The sequence below is a fragment of the Pholcus phalangioides genome, unplaced genomic scaffold (assembly GCF_987345545.1).
Source record: "Pholcus phalangioides strain wild (caught in Gottingen) unplaced genomic scaffold, Ppha-v1.0 ptg000002l_1, whole genome shotgun sequence".
Classification (NCBI taxonomy): domain Eukaryota; kingdom Metazoa; phylum Arthropoda; class Arachnida; order Araneae; family Pholcidae; genus Pholcus; species Pholcus phalangioides.
In genome coordinates, this window is record NW_028301595.1 from 6,768,070 (window position 1) to 6,787,037 (window position 18,968).

Below are 18,968 nucleotides of genomic sequence, written 5' to 3' on the forward strand. Positions count from 1 at the left end.
GTTATGTCCCTTGTGGCCCAATATGATTATTGTGTTCATGCCTTTTTTTTTCTACGTGGTTTTTTGTTCTGTCTTTTATATGTATTTTGTGTTTGTTTTTGCAAGTAAAAAAGTGAGTTACCGCATGATTAGCAGAGTGAGTGACCATATGAGTTATGAAGTGAGTGATTGGATGACAAAATGAGTGAGTGGTTGGTTGGACAAATAAGTGAGTGACCGTATGAGTGAACCTGTGAATGGGTAAGTGATAATACCGAATGGTTGATCATCAGTCACTCATTCATCTGCTCACTCACTCGCTCATTCACTCACTCTCGATCATTTGCTCAACTGCTCACTCACTTGCCACTCATTGATTCCTCACTCACTCGCTTACCTGCTCACTCACTCTCTTACCTGCTCACCCACCCACTCATTCACTCACTCGTTCGTTCATTTGCTCACCTGCTCACTAACTCCTGACTCACTTGATCAATCATTCACTTGCTCACTTAAGCCCCGTTCACATGGGAAATAGAAAAGCGGGTTTAAAACCCGCTTCAAGAATATTTACCAATGACTGCACTTCATTTCTTCCCTTACGAAGGAAAAAAGTCGTCAAGCGGGTGCTAGCACTTCCAATGCTACCGGAATATTTGCACATGTGAACGGGGCTTCAGGTGGTATTCACCGACAGGATTATAACTATAATCACAATTTTTGGATGGGAGATAGACACGGATTGGTTGAATTCAGATTTTTAATCAATCCGTGCCGATCCAGGTCGATCTCCTATCCAAAAATCGCGACTATAGTCACTCACTTGTTCACTTACTAACTGGCTCAATCAAATGCTCATCGCACTCTCTCACTTTATCGATGAATTGTTGGCGATGAATTTCCCGCACACGGAGTTTGACTACGTATATCAAAACAGGAAACGAAAATTTGATGGGAAAAAACGAAAAAACACGAGTGTGCGTCACCGGTGATTTCGGCTCAAAATGTAAAGATCACAAAAAAGGTCATAATACGGAGTATATTTAATAAGGATTTGCTTTTACCGAGAAAACAGAAATCGAATTCAGTGGAAATCGTAATGCGTTAAACACACCGTGACTAACAGCGTGTGACCCTGCTAATCATTTTTCAATTTTTCTGAGTCCTTGGTTAGGGATTTTCTTCCTTTTTTTGGCGGACAAGTTGGTTTGTTGATCCCGATAAAATGACACGGACGAAGGACAGACACCGACGACGTCACTTTTACATGTGCATAATATACGTTTTTTTCCCCCTTTTCCCTCTTGTAGAAATTGTTTGTCAGGACATGATCGTTGGTTAAACAAAGAAGTTAAGTATGAAATGACGGATATTTGGTCCTATTACAATGTATTAACGTGGCTTTTTAAGCAAAAAACACTGGAATTTCGGTTCATAGAGGATGCATGGAAAAAGGAATGGAAAATATGAAGGGTTCGTCTTAGACTGACCGGGGGAGGGGGGGGGGTGCGCAACCAATATACGGGCACATGGGCCAAATGCAGCCCGTGAAGGGGTTCCATCCGTCCATGAGCGTATCCAGAGAGACGCGACGAGGGCGATCGCTCCTCCCAAGAGCCGAAAAATGAGGGGGAAATTTATCAGTTGCGTAATAAAAACGGGACGATTCAACGAACCTAATTGGGTCTGCCTCCACTACATTCGCAGCTGATGGTGTCTGCCTCCTCTCAAATCAAAACTGAATACGTCCGAGTCAGCTCTTGGATTTGGAGGTATCTGCCTCGGCTTTATTCGCAGCTGACGGTGACTGCCTCATTCCCAGCTGAAGGTGTCTATCTCCGCTTCGTTCACAACTAAAGATATCTGCCTCTCAGCACCGTCTTAAGAGCATCATGGGCCTCCTGGCCAAGTGGTTTTTCTGAGGCACTACCTGGTAAATTCTAGAAACTTTCAACTATATTTCATTATCATGAGGCCCCTCCCACCAGGCCGTGTCCGGGTGGGCCCATGCGTTAAGACGGCGCTGCTGCCTCTGCTCTAGTCACTGTTGAAGATGTCCGACACCGCTTTATTTGTAGCTGGAGATATTATTTTGCCGCTGATGGTCCCTGCCTCGGCTATATTCGCAGCTGAAAATATCTGACTAGGCCTTATTCCCAGCCGAAGACGTCTACCTTGGCTCATGCGCGGATCCAGAGGGAAGAGATGGAGGCAATCTCCCCTCCGAAGAAAAAAATTCCTCTGTCCCGTAAAATACGGGTCGGTTCAAGGATCCCAAACAATAAATCGACCCTCCCAACACCATAGATCTGCCTCCTGTCCGCCCCGCGAGAGTTGTTCTGGTAGAAAAATATCAATACACACACACACGGTAATTTATTTTTCCACAAAAACACAGCATATTGTTGTCAAAAGGAGAGGGAAGTTACCAATTACAAAAATTGTCAAAGGTGCTGTCAAAACGAAGCTGCCAATTACGGCGAAAAAATAAAAGTTCTCGCCAGGCAGCTGAAGTTGTCAACTATCGCTAAATTTGCTGAAATGAACTTATAAACAACTAAACAAAGTTATACAACTTTGTTTAGTTGTTAGTTGACTTTTGACTCGCGATACCCATCATTTTCCACAATTGTCGGCATTTCAGCAAATTTAGCGATATTTGCCAACTTATAGATGAATTGCAGAAACATATGTTTGACAAAATATGTGAGATGAATATATTTATATGATTATAATTATACGATCGAGTCATGATTATTATATAACAATTATTTAAGTCATGAAAATAACCTTCATTCTTGATTTCAAAAATTAAATTCAAATTGCGGAAAAAACGAGTCATTTTATATTTAAAAAAAACGCTGAGCCGGCGTCATGTGTGGGCCCCATTTATGCACAAAAATTTCCCATAAAATACGGGACATGTAATAAATTTGTGGTCCGTTGATTTACAATGGTGGAAGAAACCACAGGGCCAGGTGCAAAAAATGGCGATTAAGAACATGTACCTGTCAGAATATTCCCAAGTGGGCGTTAATGCCCCCGGGGGGGGGGGGAGATGGAATGTTCCGGGCGGGAGTGGTAGAAGCTACGGGTATAACATAGGATCCTATGGGTTAGATTGCGTTGGGGAGCGATGTGGAGAAAAATATTCCTGAAGAAGGGGGCGATGGGACAAAATAAGGTTGAGAAACTGTGCTGTAGACCAGAGGTGGCCAACAGTCGACCCGTGAAGTGGTTTTGTGCGGCCCGCGACAAAAGTAAAAGTACCGTGAAAAAATTAAATTTGCGGTCATTATTTGAACCAACAGCTGATTTCTTGAGTAACAGAACAAACTTCTTATTTCTAGTGACGCGAAATTAATTTAATAACTAACTAATTAATTCAGTTAATAAATGGAGCGGCTTATACATCCAAGTTGCACCACTGATGTGGTCCGCGACGCTATAGCTGACCATTATGTTGGCCCGCGAACAGAAAGAAATTAGCCACCTCTGCTATAGACTACAGAAAAACGTAAGATCCCCGCAAGAACGTATAAATCCTTGAAAACGTAACGATCCCCGTAAAAACGTAAGGCTATAGAAAAACGTAAGATTCCCGTTTCAATGACAGGGGCCTTCAACCTTTCAGGCATTGCGGGCCGAATTGAAACTTTCCATGTAGCCCGAGGGCCGCTAAGTCATACCCCGTTATTAAACAGGGTTCTCCAAATTACTGAACACTTTTATTTACCTCTGAAATTATTTCTTTCATATATATTAATTCTGAAATTTGTCCGCTAATTATGAAATTATTTTTGTTATTGATATTAAGTTCAAATTAATTATTAATTTTTTTTATTGGATTAAAAAATTAATTTCATAATTAATTAATTATTAATTTTTTATTGAAATTAAGATTTCATTAATTATGAATTATTTTTATTGGTATTAAGTATTCATTACTTGAAATTGTTTTTCACCAATTCTTAGTTATTTTTCATCAATTATTAATTTCAAAAAATCTGAAATTGTTCTCAATGATTCTGAAAATACTTCTTTCATTAATTCCGCATCTATTTTTCATTAGTTACAAATTTTCAATTATGAAATTATTATTTTTTCTGTAATTTTGAAATAATTTCTTTCATTAAGGTATTTTTCAGCATTTCTGTAACATTATGGGTATTAGTATTCTGTAATGTTTCTAGCTCTGGGTCTCCCGAATCCATTACGACGGACGGTCCTTTTAATGTATCGCATTTTCACAGCATTATTATTGAATCTCTGGGAAGTATGTATATCACAGTTCTAAATACAGCAGTGCAGATTTCAGTGGTCAGAGAGAGCGATCTCTTTAAAGACATTTTTTTTGTAATTCTAACGTTTTTCTATGTAAAGTAGGTGTTTTCGCAAAACGGTTGGCAAGCCACGGCAAGAAACTCCGAGGGCCATATTTGGCCCGCGGGATATGGGTTGAAGACCCTGGCTATAAGAGACGGCCTTTTGCATCGTCCCATTTTCATGAAATGAGATTTTTCACGGAAAACAACCAAGTCTTGTTATTCGAGAGGCTTAAGGGGGTTGGTACACGTAAAAAGTTTCCAAAAAAACACATTTTTTTTCGATTTCCCAATACTATGAAATTTTCTGTGTCTATAACTGTATTAAAAATTCTGTTCTATCTGTACTGAAAATATTTCAATATAAACTGCTGGCAGGCATTACACATGCTAATGTTTTTCTCGAAACTAAGTTTTTTGTTAGGTAAGGAAAATTTTTTCGAACAACACTCGTCCCAAATGTCTTGGAACTGTGTGTTTCTCGACACTATGGTGTTACATACAGGGTGATTATAAAAAAACTATCCCGACATATGGGCCCCTAACTATCATACCATTCACAGAAACTGAATGAAATTTTGGCATAAGGTATTTTGAGGTATGCGCTCAAGAATGATATGGAAAACAACAGTGTCACTCTAACGGTTACAGTGAGAAAATTTCGAAAATATCAAATGGCAACACCAAGTTTTTGTATTGGAATGTGATCTCCATTGTGGAAAACCCTAAATAGCGTTCGAACGGCAACTGTAGCATGAAAATCACCGGCGGTAGATAGGCTAAAAGTGAGGACAACCAATAAGGACAGAGAAGCAGCATAAAATAAAGCATTTTATTGTGTTTCACAAATTTTCCACATGACCTTGTGGAGGACTAATCAGGCTGGGATCTCAGCCGAAGAAACGAATGAAACGAACATTAATGCTCACGGCAAAGTCCTTTTTACTTTTTCCTTGCATAGCTCCGGGGATTTTCGTGCTACAGGTGCCATTCCAACGCTATTTAGTGTTTTTCAGTATGGAGATCGCATTCCAATACAAAAAACTTGGTGTTGCCATTTGATATTTTCGAAATTTTCGCACTGTAACCGTAACTGTTAGAGTGACACTGTTGTTTTCCATATCATTCTTGAGCGCATACCTCAAAATACCTTATGCAAAAATTTCATTCAGTTTCTGTGAATGGTATGATAGTTAAGGGCCCATATGTCGGGTTAGTTTTTTTATAATCACCCCGTACTTTAACGCGAGATTTTTTTTATTAAAATTATTTAAAAAAATTTTATGGCACAAAATATAGGTAAATTTCGGTGAATTTTGAAAAAGTTCCATGTTTTTGGGGTTACAATTCGTTAAAAAAATAATCAACAATCAAAATCCTAAAAAGCTCGAGTTAAAGTACGTAAATCCCTATAGTGTTGGGAGACACACAAAGTTTCAAGACATTTGGACGAGTGGTGTTCGAAAAAATGTTCCTTATCTAACAAAAAACTTAGTTTTGAGAAAAACGCATTTTAGTGAAAAACATTAGCATGTGTAATGCCTGACAGCAGTTTATATTAAAATAAAGTCAAACCTCGTTAGTGCGTCACCCGGTTAACACGTCACTCCGCTTTCCGGAAGCCCCAATTGTCCTCAGGTAGGAATTTGCACAGCTATGGCTTACTCCGTTTAACAAGTCACTCCGCTTACTGAGTCGTATTTTTGCTCTCCTAAGAGTGACTCATTAACGAGGTTTGACTGTATTTTCAGTACAGGTAGAACAAAACTTTTAACACAGTTGTAGACACAGAAAATTTCATTAGCATTGGAAAATTGGGGAAAATGTGTTTTTCGGAAAATTTACGTGCACCAACCCCCTTAAAGAAAAGTCCAGCCAAAAGGATATGCAAATAAGGTAAGTGACGCGAGTAAAGGGGAGTGACCTTATAGTTTTTTTTTCCATTTATCTGATTAGATAAGAGATAAAACAATTTTTTACTGGAAGAAGTATTCCGAATTTTCGAATAAGTTTCCAAGATGATCATTTCTCACATTTGTATTTGTCAGATCTGGAAAAAATTTCGAAAAATTCTGACTTTTTTCGCCTATTTTCACTAGGCCTTACAATTTCTGTCAACCAATGTATTTCATACGTTTTACTGGTCCTCGGGTACAAGAAGATTGAGGAACGCTGGTCTACGTGATTCCTCTTCGTATGCGTGAACACTGAATCTCCGGTATGATGAGGATCAGTGGCGTATTTACGGTGGAGGAGAGGGGGGGGGGTTAGTGGACTTTTTATAGCCTAGGGAGAAAAATTCAGAGGTATGTGGCAAATTTGAGGAATGAAATTAGTAGAATGGTAGAACAGCGGTAAAATTTGTATACCCCCCCCCCCCAATAAATCTGCCTCTGAACATACAGCTGGTGATTAAGTCAGTGAGTGACCATAAAAATGAACTAGAGAGTTTGCAAGCACGTGAGTAAGCAAAAAGTAACTTGGAGCGTGTGCAAGCATGTGAATGACCAAAAGAGTGACCCACAGTACATGTCATTCTTTTGGTCATTCACATGCTTGCATGCACTTTAGGTCCTAGAGCATGTGTAAACATGTAGATGAGTGTCCCATAAAGCAAGGAACCATGTCAGTGAGCAACCAAAAGAGTGGCCTAGAGTGTGTGTAAGTATGTGAGTGATCATAACAATGTGCAAGCATGTGAGTGACCAAAACAGTGTGGAATGGCTAAAACAGTGACTCAGAGCAGTGGTTCTCAACTTTTGGAAGCCCCCAGCCCGGTTGAGTATTTCTTTTTCGAGTGTAAGTCCCGCCATAAAAACGACTAATGGGAAATAAAGGAGGAAGTATTGAAAGATGAATCACTCACTCACGGCCCGGCTCGACTGACGCCAGGGCCCGACGGTTGAGAAACACTGACTTGGAGAGTACGTGAGCATGGGAGTGACCAAAAGAGTGACTTACAGACACAGCTGTACTCGCAAGCGGGTGGCGAATCCGAAGAAAGAGTAGTCAAGGAAATTAGACTAGAACTGGAAGGAGAAGTGCGGAAAAATTCGTGTAGAGCCCACAGGAGACAAAACCATAAATGCGACTGTGATGATGATCATTATCTTACCATTGTAAATACCTTTATAGAGTGCTTTAATGAAAGCTACGGTTTCATACAGGAAAAATCTCATGTTTGCACGTCAGCGAGTCTCACTCCGAAAGGACACCATAATGACACAGAAAGAAAAAAGACCGTCGCGCGAAGGTCAGTCTCTTCTTTCGAAACGTTATACAAATCATATTTCCAGGTGAAAAATAGAATAACACGGAAAATGTATGTAGTTCTTTTTCTCTATATTTGTATGTAAACGTGTAAACAATGGTTTTCTCTCTCTCCCTGTATAATAGGAAAAGAGAGAGAGAGACACAGAGTATTAGATATGCCAATGTTTGCACCACTACAGGGAAAACCGCAAAAAACTCAGACAATGGCTTCTCCAATCAAATTATTCGGGAAAGAGAAAATACAATAAAGGACGATATCGTGCTTAAAAAAAAAAAAATTGAAAATTTTTCTCCTAAATGGCATCCATCTTGAGAGGGGGAAAAAAACGCGATATATCGTGAGTCATGTTTGAAAAATTTTGGTTACAGTGTATTTTTTATTGGCTTCTTTCACGCGCGTATGCACTGCAATAAGAAGTTCCCATGTTCCAGTTGTTTCCTTTACTCGCCAGAAAATGCAATTATTGATTTAAAATTGCCAAATAAAATGGAAAACTGACTGCCTTTCTTTGTGCACCAGGACCAGATGATATCTATCCCAGGGTCCTCAGGGAATGTGCTAATGAATTGTTGGGGCCAGTCGCACAGATATACAGGAGTTGTGTTGCTGAGGGTATCGTCCCAAGGGATTGGTAACTTGCTAATGTTGTTCCGATGTTTAAGAAGTGTAGTAGAGAAGCTGTGTCCAGTTATCGTCCAGTGAGTTTGACGAGCTCCCTCTCGGAAATCGATCAAGGTATCGATGGGATTACTAGCAAATTCGCAGATGATGTGAAGCTAATGGGGGTAATCGGGAATCAAAACGATAGGGGGTTGCTGCAGACAAACTTAAACAGAATTGCAGCATGGGCAAATGAGTGGAGCAAGACGTTTAGCGTTGATAAGTGCATGGTCGCTCATTTTGGTTCGAACAACCCACGGTTCTCTTACGAGGTGAATGGTATCACTATCCCGGATGAAACTAGGGTCACCGATTTGGGAATTCTCATTGACGAGCGGCTTAGTTTTTCTGAACATTGTTCAGCGGTGGTCAAAAAAGCGAATAGAATGCTTGGTCCCATTTTCAAAAAGGTCTCTTCGCGTTCTCCTAAAGTCATTCTTCCGCTTTTTCGAGGCTTAGTTCGTCCTGGACTGGAGTATGCTGTAACGTTTTGGAGACCATACGTACAGAGGGACATAGACTTGGTTGAAGGGGTTCAGAGAAGAGCTACGCATGTCCTTATTGGCACACGGGGCATAAGTATTCTTTATGGGCATTGTATAATATTTAATAATGTATATATAGTATATATATATATTGTTTGTAATTGCATTTTTAATTGGGTTGCTGTATTTTTGAAATATATGGCATCTGTATTTGTTATGGACATCTTTTTCTCAGCCACCTCGTTGGGCATTTTGCCTGTTGTGGCGTTGTATTTGTATTTGTATTTCATACCGTCCACAACCCCGTCCTATCGCAATCGCGGCAATTTACTACCGTTTTTAACCGGAAGAGGTGAGTGAGTTGTGTCGGAATGATATATATATTATTAATTATATTATATATAATTAATAATATATAAATAATTATATTATATTTATTGGTATTATATTTGGTGTACCTACAGCATACATGATCAACCGGTGGCCTTTGGAATCATCTGATATGGTCCGCAACCTCAAACATGATTTTGTAACAATAAATTAAGCAACAAATAACCAGATTCACTTAAGTGATCCGCGGCACATTCCTAGATATCTTAAGATATCTTAGCTTTACATTTCAAGATCATTTGAGCGACCCGCGGCACGTTTCCAAATCACCGAAGTCACCCGCGGCACATTTCCAGATCACCTGAGTCTGCACGCGACATGTTTTCAAACCAATTAATCGGCCCGCACTCTTTAAAAGGTTAAGCACCCTTGACCTACAGCATTTTGTGTATTTTGTACGTAACGACATGCGCGATTTAGTCATCAGTCTTCCGAATCGGCGTGTAGTGTTAGAATGTATATGGGTCTCACGAAATCGTCCTAAATTGCGTCCCCAGCAGTTTACATAAATATGTTCGGCATTGAATTCTTTTTCCCCATCACTTTCTATTTAAATGCCTGTCTCTGACGTGTCGTAACTCTATTACCTATCGATTTTTTTCATCAATAGATTTTTGGTATTCGCTTGAACAAATTTTCATTTTCTTAAGGAAATGTCCTTTTCCCTGCTCTGCCCCTAACCCATTTTTCAAATTCTACACTCATAACTGGAGCCCGGAAGTTCAGGCACTAAAAATGGTTGAAATAGGCACTAAAAAAAGGCATTTATAATTTATAGAAGGAAGAAAATTGTAACTAAAAAATATGCCAAAAACTATGGCTGAAAAATTGGTTGCACTTAATCCGTCTACTGTTTAAATTATAGCTTATAATAACTGCATTATTATCCAAGTTAAATTGATATCAAGCCAAAAATAAAGTATTTGAGGTCCCTCGGGTCAATTCCAGGGCCACCATTAATAGACGAGGAGCCCGAAGAGAAAATGAGCTGTGGGGGAACCTTCGAGTTGCGAATAATTCACGTTTGTTTGTTACATTTATTTAGACTAATCGTTATCATTTCTATAGTTGAAACATACTTTGTTCTTTCGTTGTAAAAAAATTTAACTTTTTTTTTATATCACCACACGTGCGGGACTCCTTCAAGAAAGGGACCCCCGTGTTTTCGCATCTGTCAGACACCCCCTAAGGACGACTCTGGCCAATTCAAACGAATACTAAATATTTATGTAAAATAAGTAGGAGTTATGGTTGTTTACAGTGTACTTATGATGCAAATAATAAAATTTGAAAAAATAGTGGCATCAGAGTCCTGTCTGCTCCTAACCCGCCTTGTGTGAGCCATGACGAAGAGGAATGAGCGACTCAGGAACAGGGCAGAGACGGTACGCATAGCTGAGCAGAGCGAATCAGAAAGCAGAGCGGGAACAGGAAGATTTTTGCCATGCCTGTACGGGCCCTACCGAGCAATGTGGGCTCAGTTGGGAGCACAGCACCCAAAGACCCATTGGCTGGCCTCAATGCCGGCTGGAAACAATGGCGAGGCAGCAAGGGCTCACTTGGGAAACCACCACTCAACTGCCCACAAGATCTGCGGACGTTACTCGAAGGAGGGCAAAGGCTGCGCCGTATGGGCAACTGTCGCGAGACAGCGCAATGAAAACAGCGCCAATTAGGCAACTGCTCGCGAAGAGGCTGAACTTTGAAGCTGGGTCGCGACTGGCCAAATGTCGCGAGGCAGCTTTGTGTATTATGTGTAATGTATATATTGTGTATAATCGTATTGTGTGTGTATTTTGTGAGATGTATATATATTGCATTTAATCGTTTTCACGGCCTGGAGGACCCAGGAGATTTGGAGGGGGGGGGGACACTCATACTTCCTCCACAACTCAATCGGTAGTAAATTGCCTAGGGCGATAGACAGGAGTTGTGCTCGGTTTGAATGAATGAATGAATGAATGAATGAGTCATGACATCAATTGATGACCTCTTGGGACAGTCATCGGCCAGCTATACATGTACAATGCAGTTTAATGCCTGAGCGAAATATGTGAAGCATGTGGAGAGAAGTAAATTTACAATTTTTCCCTGCTTTTCTAATATGGGGTGCGTTCATCTGAAACAAAATCACTCACGACTAACACTATCCGGTCATTTGTTGGCAACACCAAATTCCCTATCTCTCGGATCACTCATTCCAGTTTAAATGGGCCTGAAAGTTGAGGGACTTGCTTTCTGATGATAATCCATACTGAGAGTTGTGGGAAATTCTAAAAAGAGCAATTCTTTCGTTCTTAATGCTCAAAACATCCAAGTTTTGCGTAATATGGCTTCTGAAAATCAGTAATAAACTTAAAACTGTTAAACTAGGCATTTATGGCTGGAAAAGTTCAAAAAAGGCATTTTTACAAAAAAAATTAGGCTAGAATGGGGAAAAGGGCGGAAAAACCATAAATGTGCTATTAACTTGTCAAATCTGTTGACAAATACGTCCCACAAATGCTCCAGATCCCTTGCGACAAAAGTATACAATATGATTATCCATACATTTTGAACCGAACTAGTTTCCTCCAGTATAAAACCCAAGATTTCGGTGTTGATAAATATTTATTATCCCATAAAAATTTAAGGCAATTTAAGCTGCTATTAATTCTGCCAAAATTTTCACAACTCTAAAGTTACTTCTTTCATTAATTCTGAGAATCCGTCCTGGACTGGAGACCATACCTGTAGAGGGACATGGACTTGGTTGAAGGGGTGCAGACAAAGGGTCCTTGTTTGTTGGCACACGTGGCTTGAGTCATGGAGAGAAACTTCCTTTTTTTTTTCTATTATGTTTGTATTGGATGAACGCGCAGGTGTCGTGGAGATATGTTCGAAATTTTCAACGGGATGGATAGGATGGACCATGAATCATTAATAAGCCATCAATCCACTGCTTTTACACGGGGGCACCAGTATCCATTGGTAAAGGGACAATTCTAGGTTATGGTGTCGCAGGGAATTTTTCTCTAATAGGGGTTGTTAATAAATGGAATAGCTTACCCCCGGAGGTAGTAAATAGACACGTTTAAAAAGAAATACAATAAACATGTTGGGGTAAATCAAGAAACTCTATCCATACTTAGAATAAGACAATCATAAATACATTTTATGAGTATTGTATAATATTTTATCATGTAGATATATATATACAGTCAAACCTCGTTAGTGCGTCACCCGGTTAACACGTCACTCCGCTTACCAGGTCACTTTTTGGAAGTTCTAATTGTCCTCAGGCAGGAATTGGCACAGCTATGGCTTCCTCCGTTTAACGAGTCACTCCGCCTACTAAGTCATATTTTTGCTCTTCCAAGAGTGACTCATTAACGAGGTTCGACTGTATATTGTTTATAATTTTTGTAATTGCATTTTTAATTGGGTTGCTGTATTTAAGTAATATATGGCATCCATATTTGTTATGGGCATCTTTTTGCTCAGCCACCTCGTTGGGTATTTTGTCTTTTGTGGTGTTGTATTTGTATTTCCACACAATTCTAAAATCACTTCTTTCATTAATTCTGGGAATTTTCACAATTTTAAATTACTTCTTTCGCTGATATTCTGAATCCTCGCACAATTCCAAAATTATCGCATCAGTTCTGAGAATTTTCATAGTTGTAAAATTATTTCTTTCACTATAATTCTGAATTTCCACACTCCCGAAATTATTCCTTTCATTACTTGTGGGAATTTTCACAATTCCAAAATTATTTATTTAACTAAAAAATTCAGCATTTTCACAATCGTAAAATTATTTCTTTCACTAATTTTGAGAATTTTCATATAGATTCTGGAATAATTTTTTCAATTACTTTTTACAATTTATCAATTCGAAATTATTAGGTTTTATGTCAATTTGCATGATTTTTTTGTTTTGAATAGGCAATCCTATCGATTCTTCAATAATATGTGAATTTCTGAATGTCAATTCCCCTCCCCCACAAAACATATAAAATCGGGCGAAAGGGGTGGTCCCACACATTTCTTGGGTCCCGACACTGTCGCATATTCCCCCCAGTCCAGCAGTACAATGATTCCCGCACCGGACCCCGCTTCTGCTGGGGGCGGCCCTTGAAACTCAGTCATGAGTTTATCATGATTCACGATTCCTTTCGTTGCAATACGATTACACGTAAAATGACAGCGTCAATATTCCGATAACATTGATATTTTTCTCGAAATAGATGCGAATGTTTTCGTAGGGAAATGAGAAAACATACACGGTGTGGGGTTGGCCGATTTCCTGACTCGGAAGAAGATAATAATAATGAGTAAATAAACAAATAAATACTCTCGCGGAGGTGTTGGGTGTCGGTGTTCTCTCTCTCTATTCGGCATTATTGCGTACAGAGTATCTACGCGAAACCCGATGTTATTTCCGATTCCGCGTTTGTTTGCGGGTTTTTCGTGTAAAAACGCACTTCCGCTCAGATAAAATACAAAATGAGAAAGCGGTCCCAAACCCACCACCACCTGGGCGAGGCCGAGAGCGTCATGCCCCGTGTTGATATTACTTTGAAAAGAGGGGGAGGGGCCCCCGCGTTTTTCTTATCATTCATCGGAAACGTATTTACTTTCTAGTTTTCAATGGCTTCTCGGTACTCTTTCTTTTATCCAACGAAATCTCGTCAGATTTAAAATCCATAACTATTTAAATTGGGGGGGGGGGGGGCTACGAACTGCAGAGATTCCGTAGCTGATTAATATCCGGGCTCTTCCCCGGATGTTACTCGCATCTAATTAGCTTTAATGAAGGTAGAGCCATCTCAACAGCATCACTAAGCCTTCCAGAAAACTGATGTTTCGGGGGGGGGGGGGGTTCCTACCAGACTGACCATCAGCGGGGGCGAAATCACTCACTGAACTGGTTTTTCACTCTTTTGGTAACCCACATCTGCAAGTATGAGAGTAACCAAAAGAGTGACACAGAGCATGTGCAAGCACGTGAGTGACCCCAAAAAGCGCGACCTAGCGACCAAGTCAGTTAAAATCTAAAAGAGTGGCCTATATATAGAGCAAGGGACCAGCTCGGTGAGCGACCGGAAGAGTGGCCTAGAGTGTGTGCAAGCACCTGCGTGACTAAAAGTGTGATTTAGGGAGCATAGGAACAGGTCACAGTGACGGAAATCTCGGATTTTGCCGTTAAAACCGGATTTTTTTTCCCTAGGAGCAGGTTTTTCTGCGCCGCGCGCGTGAAACGGGAATCGCCCAGAGCGACACGCCGTCCGCTCACTAATAGGAAAAGCGACACGACTGTTTTCTTACAGAGCTCGACACGCCTCACGCCAGCGTTTTACGTCGGGCGTGATTGGCCGGCTAATTCTGGAGGAGGAGGATACACGCAAACGCGTCGTACGCCGTGCGTTTTTTCCACTCATCTTCTCACACTTTTTTTTTTTAATGTTTACTTTCCATTTCTTTGTGTCTCACTCATTGTACGAAATGTCAAAAATACGTTGCTATGCGGAGTGGCTCTCAAAGTTGGCGTCGCGGTGAGCTGGCGATATCGATATATATTCAATGCTCTGAAGTGGTACTTCGTTAGACTACTCTGAGGCAATGCCGTCTTAAGACATGGGCCCGGGGGCCTAAAAAAAATGAAATCAGGTTGAAATTTTCGAGAATTTGTTTGGTAGGGCCTCAGAAAAATCAATTGACCCGGGGGCCCAATTGATTTTTGAGGAGCCGCGAAAAAGCGTTGACTAGGGCAAGGGAATCACCGGTGGAAAAGTTTGAGAACCACTGAACTAACGCGATTTTAAAGCCAAAGCTCGTACTTGTCATGAATACGGCACCAACCCATTCGAAGCGAACTGCCAAAGCAAGCATCAAACAACGCTTATGGCACTAGACCTTCCGTCATTCCAGGCGGAAAAACACCACTGTTGCAACCAGCGGATGAATGTATACAGGAACAAGTGTTGGCTGGAGGAAAAATTCTCTACCCGTGAGGGACCTAGTTTTGGCTCCCCCAATCACGTTATTTTAGAACAACAAAGCTTTTTTTCCCCTACCTTTTCAACTCGGATTTGGCGGCACTCCTGTGATGCACAATAACACATTCATAACACATTCAGTGTTATGAAGAGGATTTTATTTTTCTAGACTATTCTCTGGGGAACCGTGGATAAACGATGACCAATGCCGATTCTGGACAAATTTGAAGTGTAAGCGAATCACATTTTAGTGATGAAAAAACCGCCCCCCCCCCCTCCTGTTAGCGCTTTCTGCGGCCGCATAGTTCGCAGGATTCAAGATCCGGCCCTGGCGACGATTAATCCAAAGTAGCTGCGGGTGGGAAAAAGTTTGAGAGAAGCACTGAACTAAGCCATTGAATTGAGAGCAAAATAGTACGAATACGAAAGTCTAAAGCACCACCACCTCCTCCACCCCTAATAGACGATGTTGTTTGGATAATCCGAGTTTTCAGTAATCCGAGGTTGAGGGGATTATCGAGACTCTCTCTCACTTTCAAGAAGTATAATACCAGAGTCCCTTGGTGATTGTGGTTGGCCCATACGTTAAGACGGATCTACCTGGGGGGGGGGGGCGTCCTTGAAGTTTGGGTTGCCCCTGAATAGTTAATATAATTATTACGTCACGAATTCATTAAGAAAACGTATTGATTTGAAATCCCTCTGGTGATCAAAACTTAATAACACCAAGCAGTATGACAGTAGAGGTCTTTCAGGATGGAAGTCCTGCTGCATGAAGGAGGCTGATACAGCTTTAAGACCAGGCAGGGCACTCTTAACAGTATTATAGTCTTCCCCGGGTTAAAAATGTTCCCTCGTGCTAAATGATGTTCCGCACCACCCCACTATTAGGCTGGAGAGAAGTATTTACCTAATTACATGTCTCTCATTATCACTCTAAAAAATATAGGACCAGATCACATTACCATCGTTCCGTGTGGGGCCACGTGTTGAGACGACACTGGACATAGGAAAAAAACACTGGGCCAGGAATTTCTTTAGAGGGATCACAAAAATACACGCTTGCTCCAGGTGACTAAAATGTTCCCTCCTTATTGGTAACTAGCTATAATACCCGGCGTTGTCCGGGCTTTCTTCAATGAGGCTTTTTGGATCATGCGATATCTCCCTATTTCTTTGACGGACATGCAAACCGTGTCAAAGTTAACCAATATGGCGACTTCCAGCGCGACTCATGAAAGAAACAAATTTAGATTTAAAGAAACGTAGAAATGAATATTTTTTCTCCTTTTTCAAGGGCGCAAAGTATTTCGATTCCCTTCCCTCCCTTGAACTTCGAATTATCCATCTCTGCCTATTCCAGCTTCCAAAAATGCTTAATTAAAGCTGTGGAATTTCTTCGATGTACTTTATGAGCCCATAATTAATTTTTAAACAACTTAAACTATATGAATTGATGCAGTTAATATTAAAAGACAATACAGACACATTTTCATTTTCGAGCTTGAGAAGATATAAATAAAATGTTGAAATCAATGTTATTTTGCATGGATATCAAACTCAAAAGTAGGTCCGGGCCTAATTATTTCATATTTAATTTTTTGGGCTTCGTATATCTCTAAGCGAACTCAATATTTCAAAAATCGAGCATTCAATACAATTTTTAAAATTATTTATGTGACAGAAAACGCCACTAAATTACCGCATTTCTACGCCAAAATCGGCAATTTTAACACTGATTTCTCTCTCTCTCTATGAGGATCACCTAAAAAGCCTCATTACTGAGAGTATTGAAAATGTGGCAAACCATTATAAAGACACAAACTATTATTCATATTCTGGAAAGCGTTGAAGAAGTGACAAACCATTGTAAAGGCATATGCACATCTGAAACGCATTGCTAGGGAACCACGGTAACCAAAGTAAACGTTCCGAAAGTGATTGTTGAGGTCCAAAAACCATTGTTGCCCGACAGCTTTTTGCCCGTTTGGGGCATTTTCCCTACTCTGACGAAATTTTAAAGTAGCCTATCGTTCAAGTCGGGTCCCATTTGGTATATATGCAAAATTTGGCGACGATCGATCTAAAATTGTAGATTTGTATAGCGAACATACACACACAGACAGAAAGAAAATCAATTTTATATACATAGAAGATTGGGCAGAAGGGAACCAGAGCCTCGAATCAATCAGGGTGGAACCTCAAATTATTTTGATGGCTTTCACCAATATATTCTTGAATTATTTCTTCCCTTAAATCTGAATTTTCATCAGCTCTGGAACAATTTCTTACGTTAATTCTAAATTTCCATCAATTGCGGAACAATTCTTTCCATTAGGTTCTAATTTCCATTAATCTTGGAGAATCATCTCTTTCATTAATAAAAAAATTCTCCAGGTATGAATTTTCATTGATTCGAAATTTTCACTAATTTTTGCGTTAATTTACATTTAATTGTTTTTCCCCCACAAAATATATAACATCGATTCCAGAGGGGGGCGGGGGACCCCAAACATTTTTAGGGGCCACAGAAAATTGCTAAGACTCCCCTGGCCTGATATTACTTCCACACCGAGCTCCGCTCCTGCCTGTCAGGGGTTGGCCCCCCTTATGATGAACAGCTCGTTCTAATTACTTCCCAGCAGAAAAAAAAATACAACTTAGTACGTAAACTTACCATCGCAGAAATCGGTGGTTGTCAAAAACAGCAAAACGAACGCGTCGATAATTCCCTTGCATTTCTTCATACTCGATGTGGTCTTCTTTTTCAATGGTAGTAGAACCAGCTTTTCTTAATCATTGCACGTGTCTTCATTTTCACAACAACAATGAATTTCACAAACAATCATAATATCCACGGATATCAAATTATTCCGCACGTGCACACAATCATGCCAATAATTTCCGTCTCTCTCTCACTCACTGCTCTTGGAAAATTATATAATAATTTTACACTTTTATTATCCGAAATATACACATGAGAGTGTGTGTGTCCCGTTACGAACACTATTGACGGAAGACGCAGGTGGAAATAATTTCACCGAAGAGCGCGCTCGCTCTCTCTCTCCAGCGGACGGAGCCCTGTGACGTCATTTCTTTCCGCGGCTCATAGAGGGCGCTCTCTCTCTCTCCAAAAGAAATGAGAAATTCCTCCTCTTCAATCAGTTTCGGTTTCATTCGTTCCGCTCGTTGGAATGTTCTATAACAACAGACATCTTCAACCCGTTGCTCGCGAGCACCGTGGGAAGCGGCAAGAGCGCTAAATGCTCGTGGCAGATTTCGTGCTCGCGAGCACTTGATCAGTTCTTAAATTATGTACCCTCTCTAAAAAATTGCGTTTAAGAATTGAGATTTTACGCAGATTTCTCAAGCATGCGTATGTATAAACGTTGTTGTAAGGCATGCATGCTCACCTCGTGGCCGCGGGCCTAATGTGGCCCTCGGAGTGATATGATGTGGCCTGCTACCTCAATCCCTAATTTTGTGAAAATGAACTAAGCGGAATATATACAGCGACACTTGAGTGACCACGGTAATGTGATTACATCACTTTAAGTGACTACATCACTTAAGTGACTCGCGGTACGTTTGCAGATCACTTAAATGGGCCGCAGCACATCTACAGATCATTTGAGTGAACCGCCGCACATCTACAGTGATCTGTAAAAAGTGACCCTCTTAAGTGGTCCTGGACATATCTCCAGATTATTTAAGCAAGCAACCCGCGGCACATTTACAGATCACTTAAGTGAACAGCAGCACATGGGTATAATTCCTTCCATTGTATATGTACTTTTTGTCCTTGAATAAATAAATGAAAGGAAAATGAAAAAAAAAAATCACAGATCACTCATTCGGCCCACAACACATTTCC

General features: G+C 40.4%; 1 protein-coding gene across 1 annotated transcript in view; it reads right to left on the reverse strand.

Moving 5' to 3' along the window:
- Pvr (PDGF- and VEGF-receptor related) overlaps window positions 1–18,115 on the reverse strand; it is an 82,506-nt gene extending 64,391 nt beyond the window's left edge. The window contains exon 1 of the mRNA XM_089237585.1: window positions 17,772–18,115. Within this exon, the coding sequence (XP_089093711.1) occupies window positions 17,772–17,841 (70 nt within the window). The 5' untranslated portion in view covers window positions 17,842–18,115. The remainder of the gene's footprint in view (window positions 1–17,771) is intronic.
- Between the last annotated feature and the right edge of the window lie 853 nt (window positions 18,116–18,968).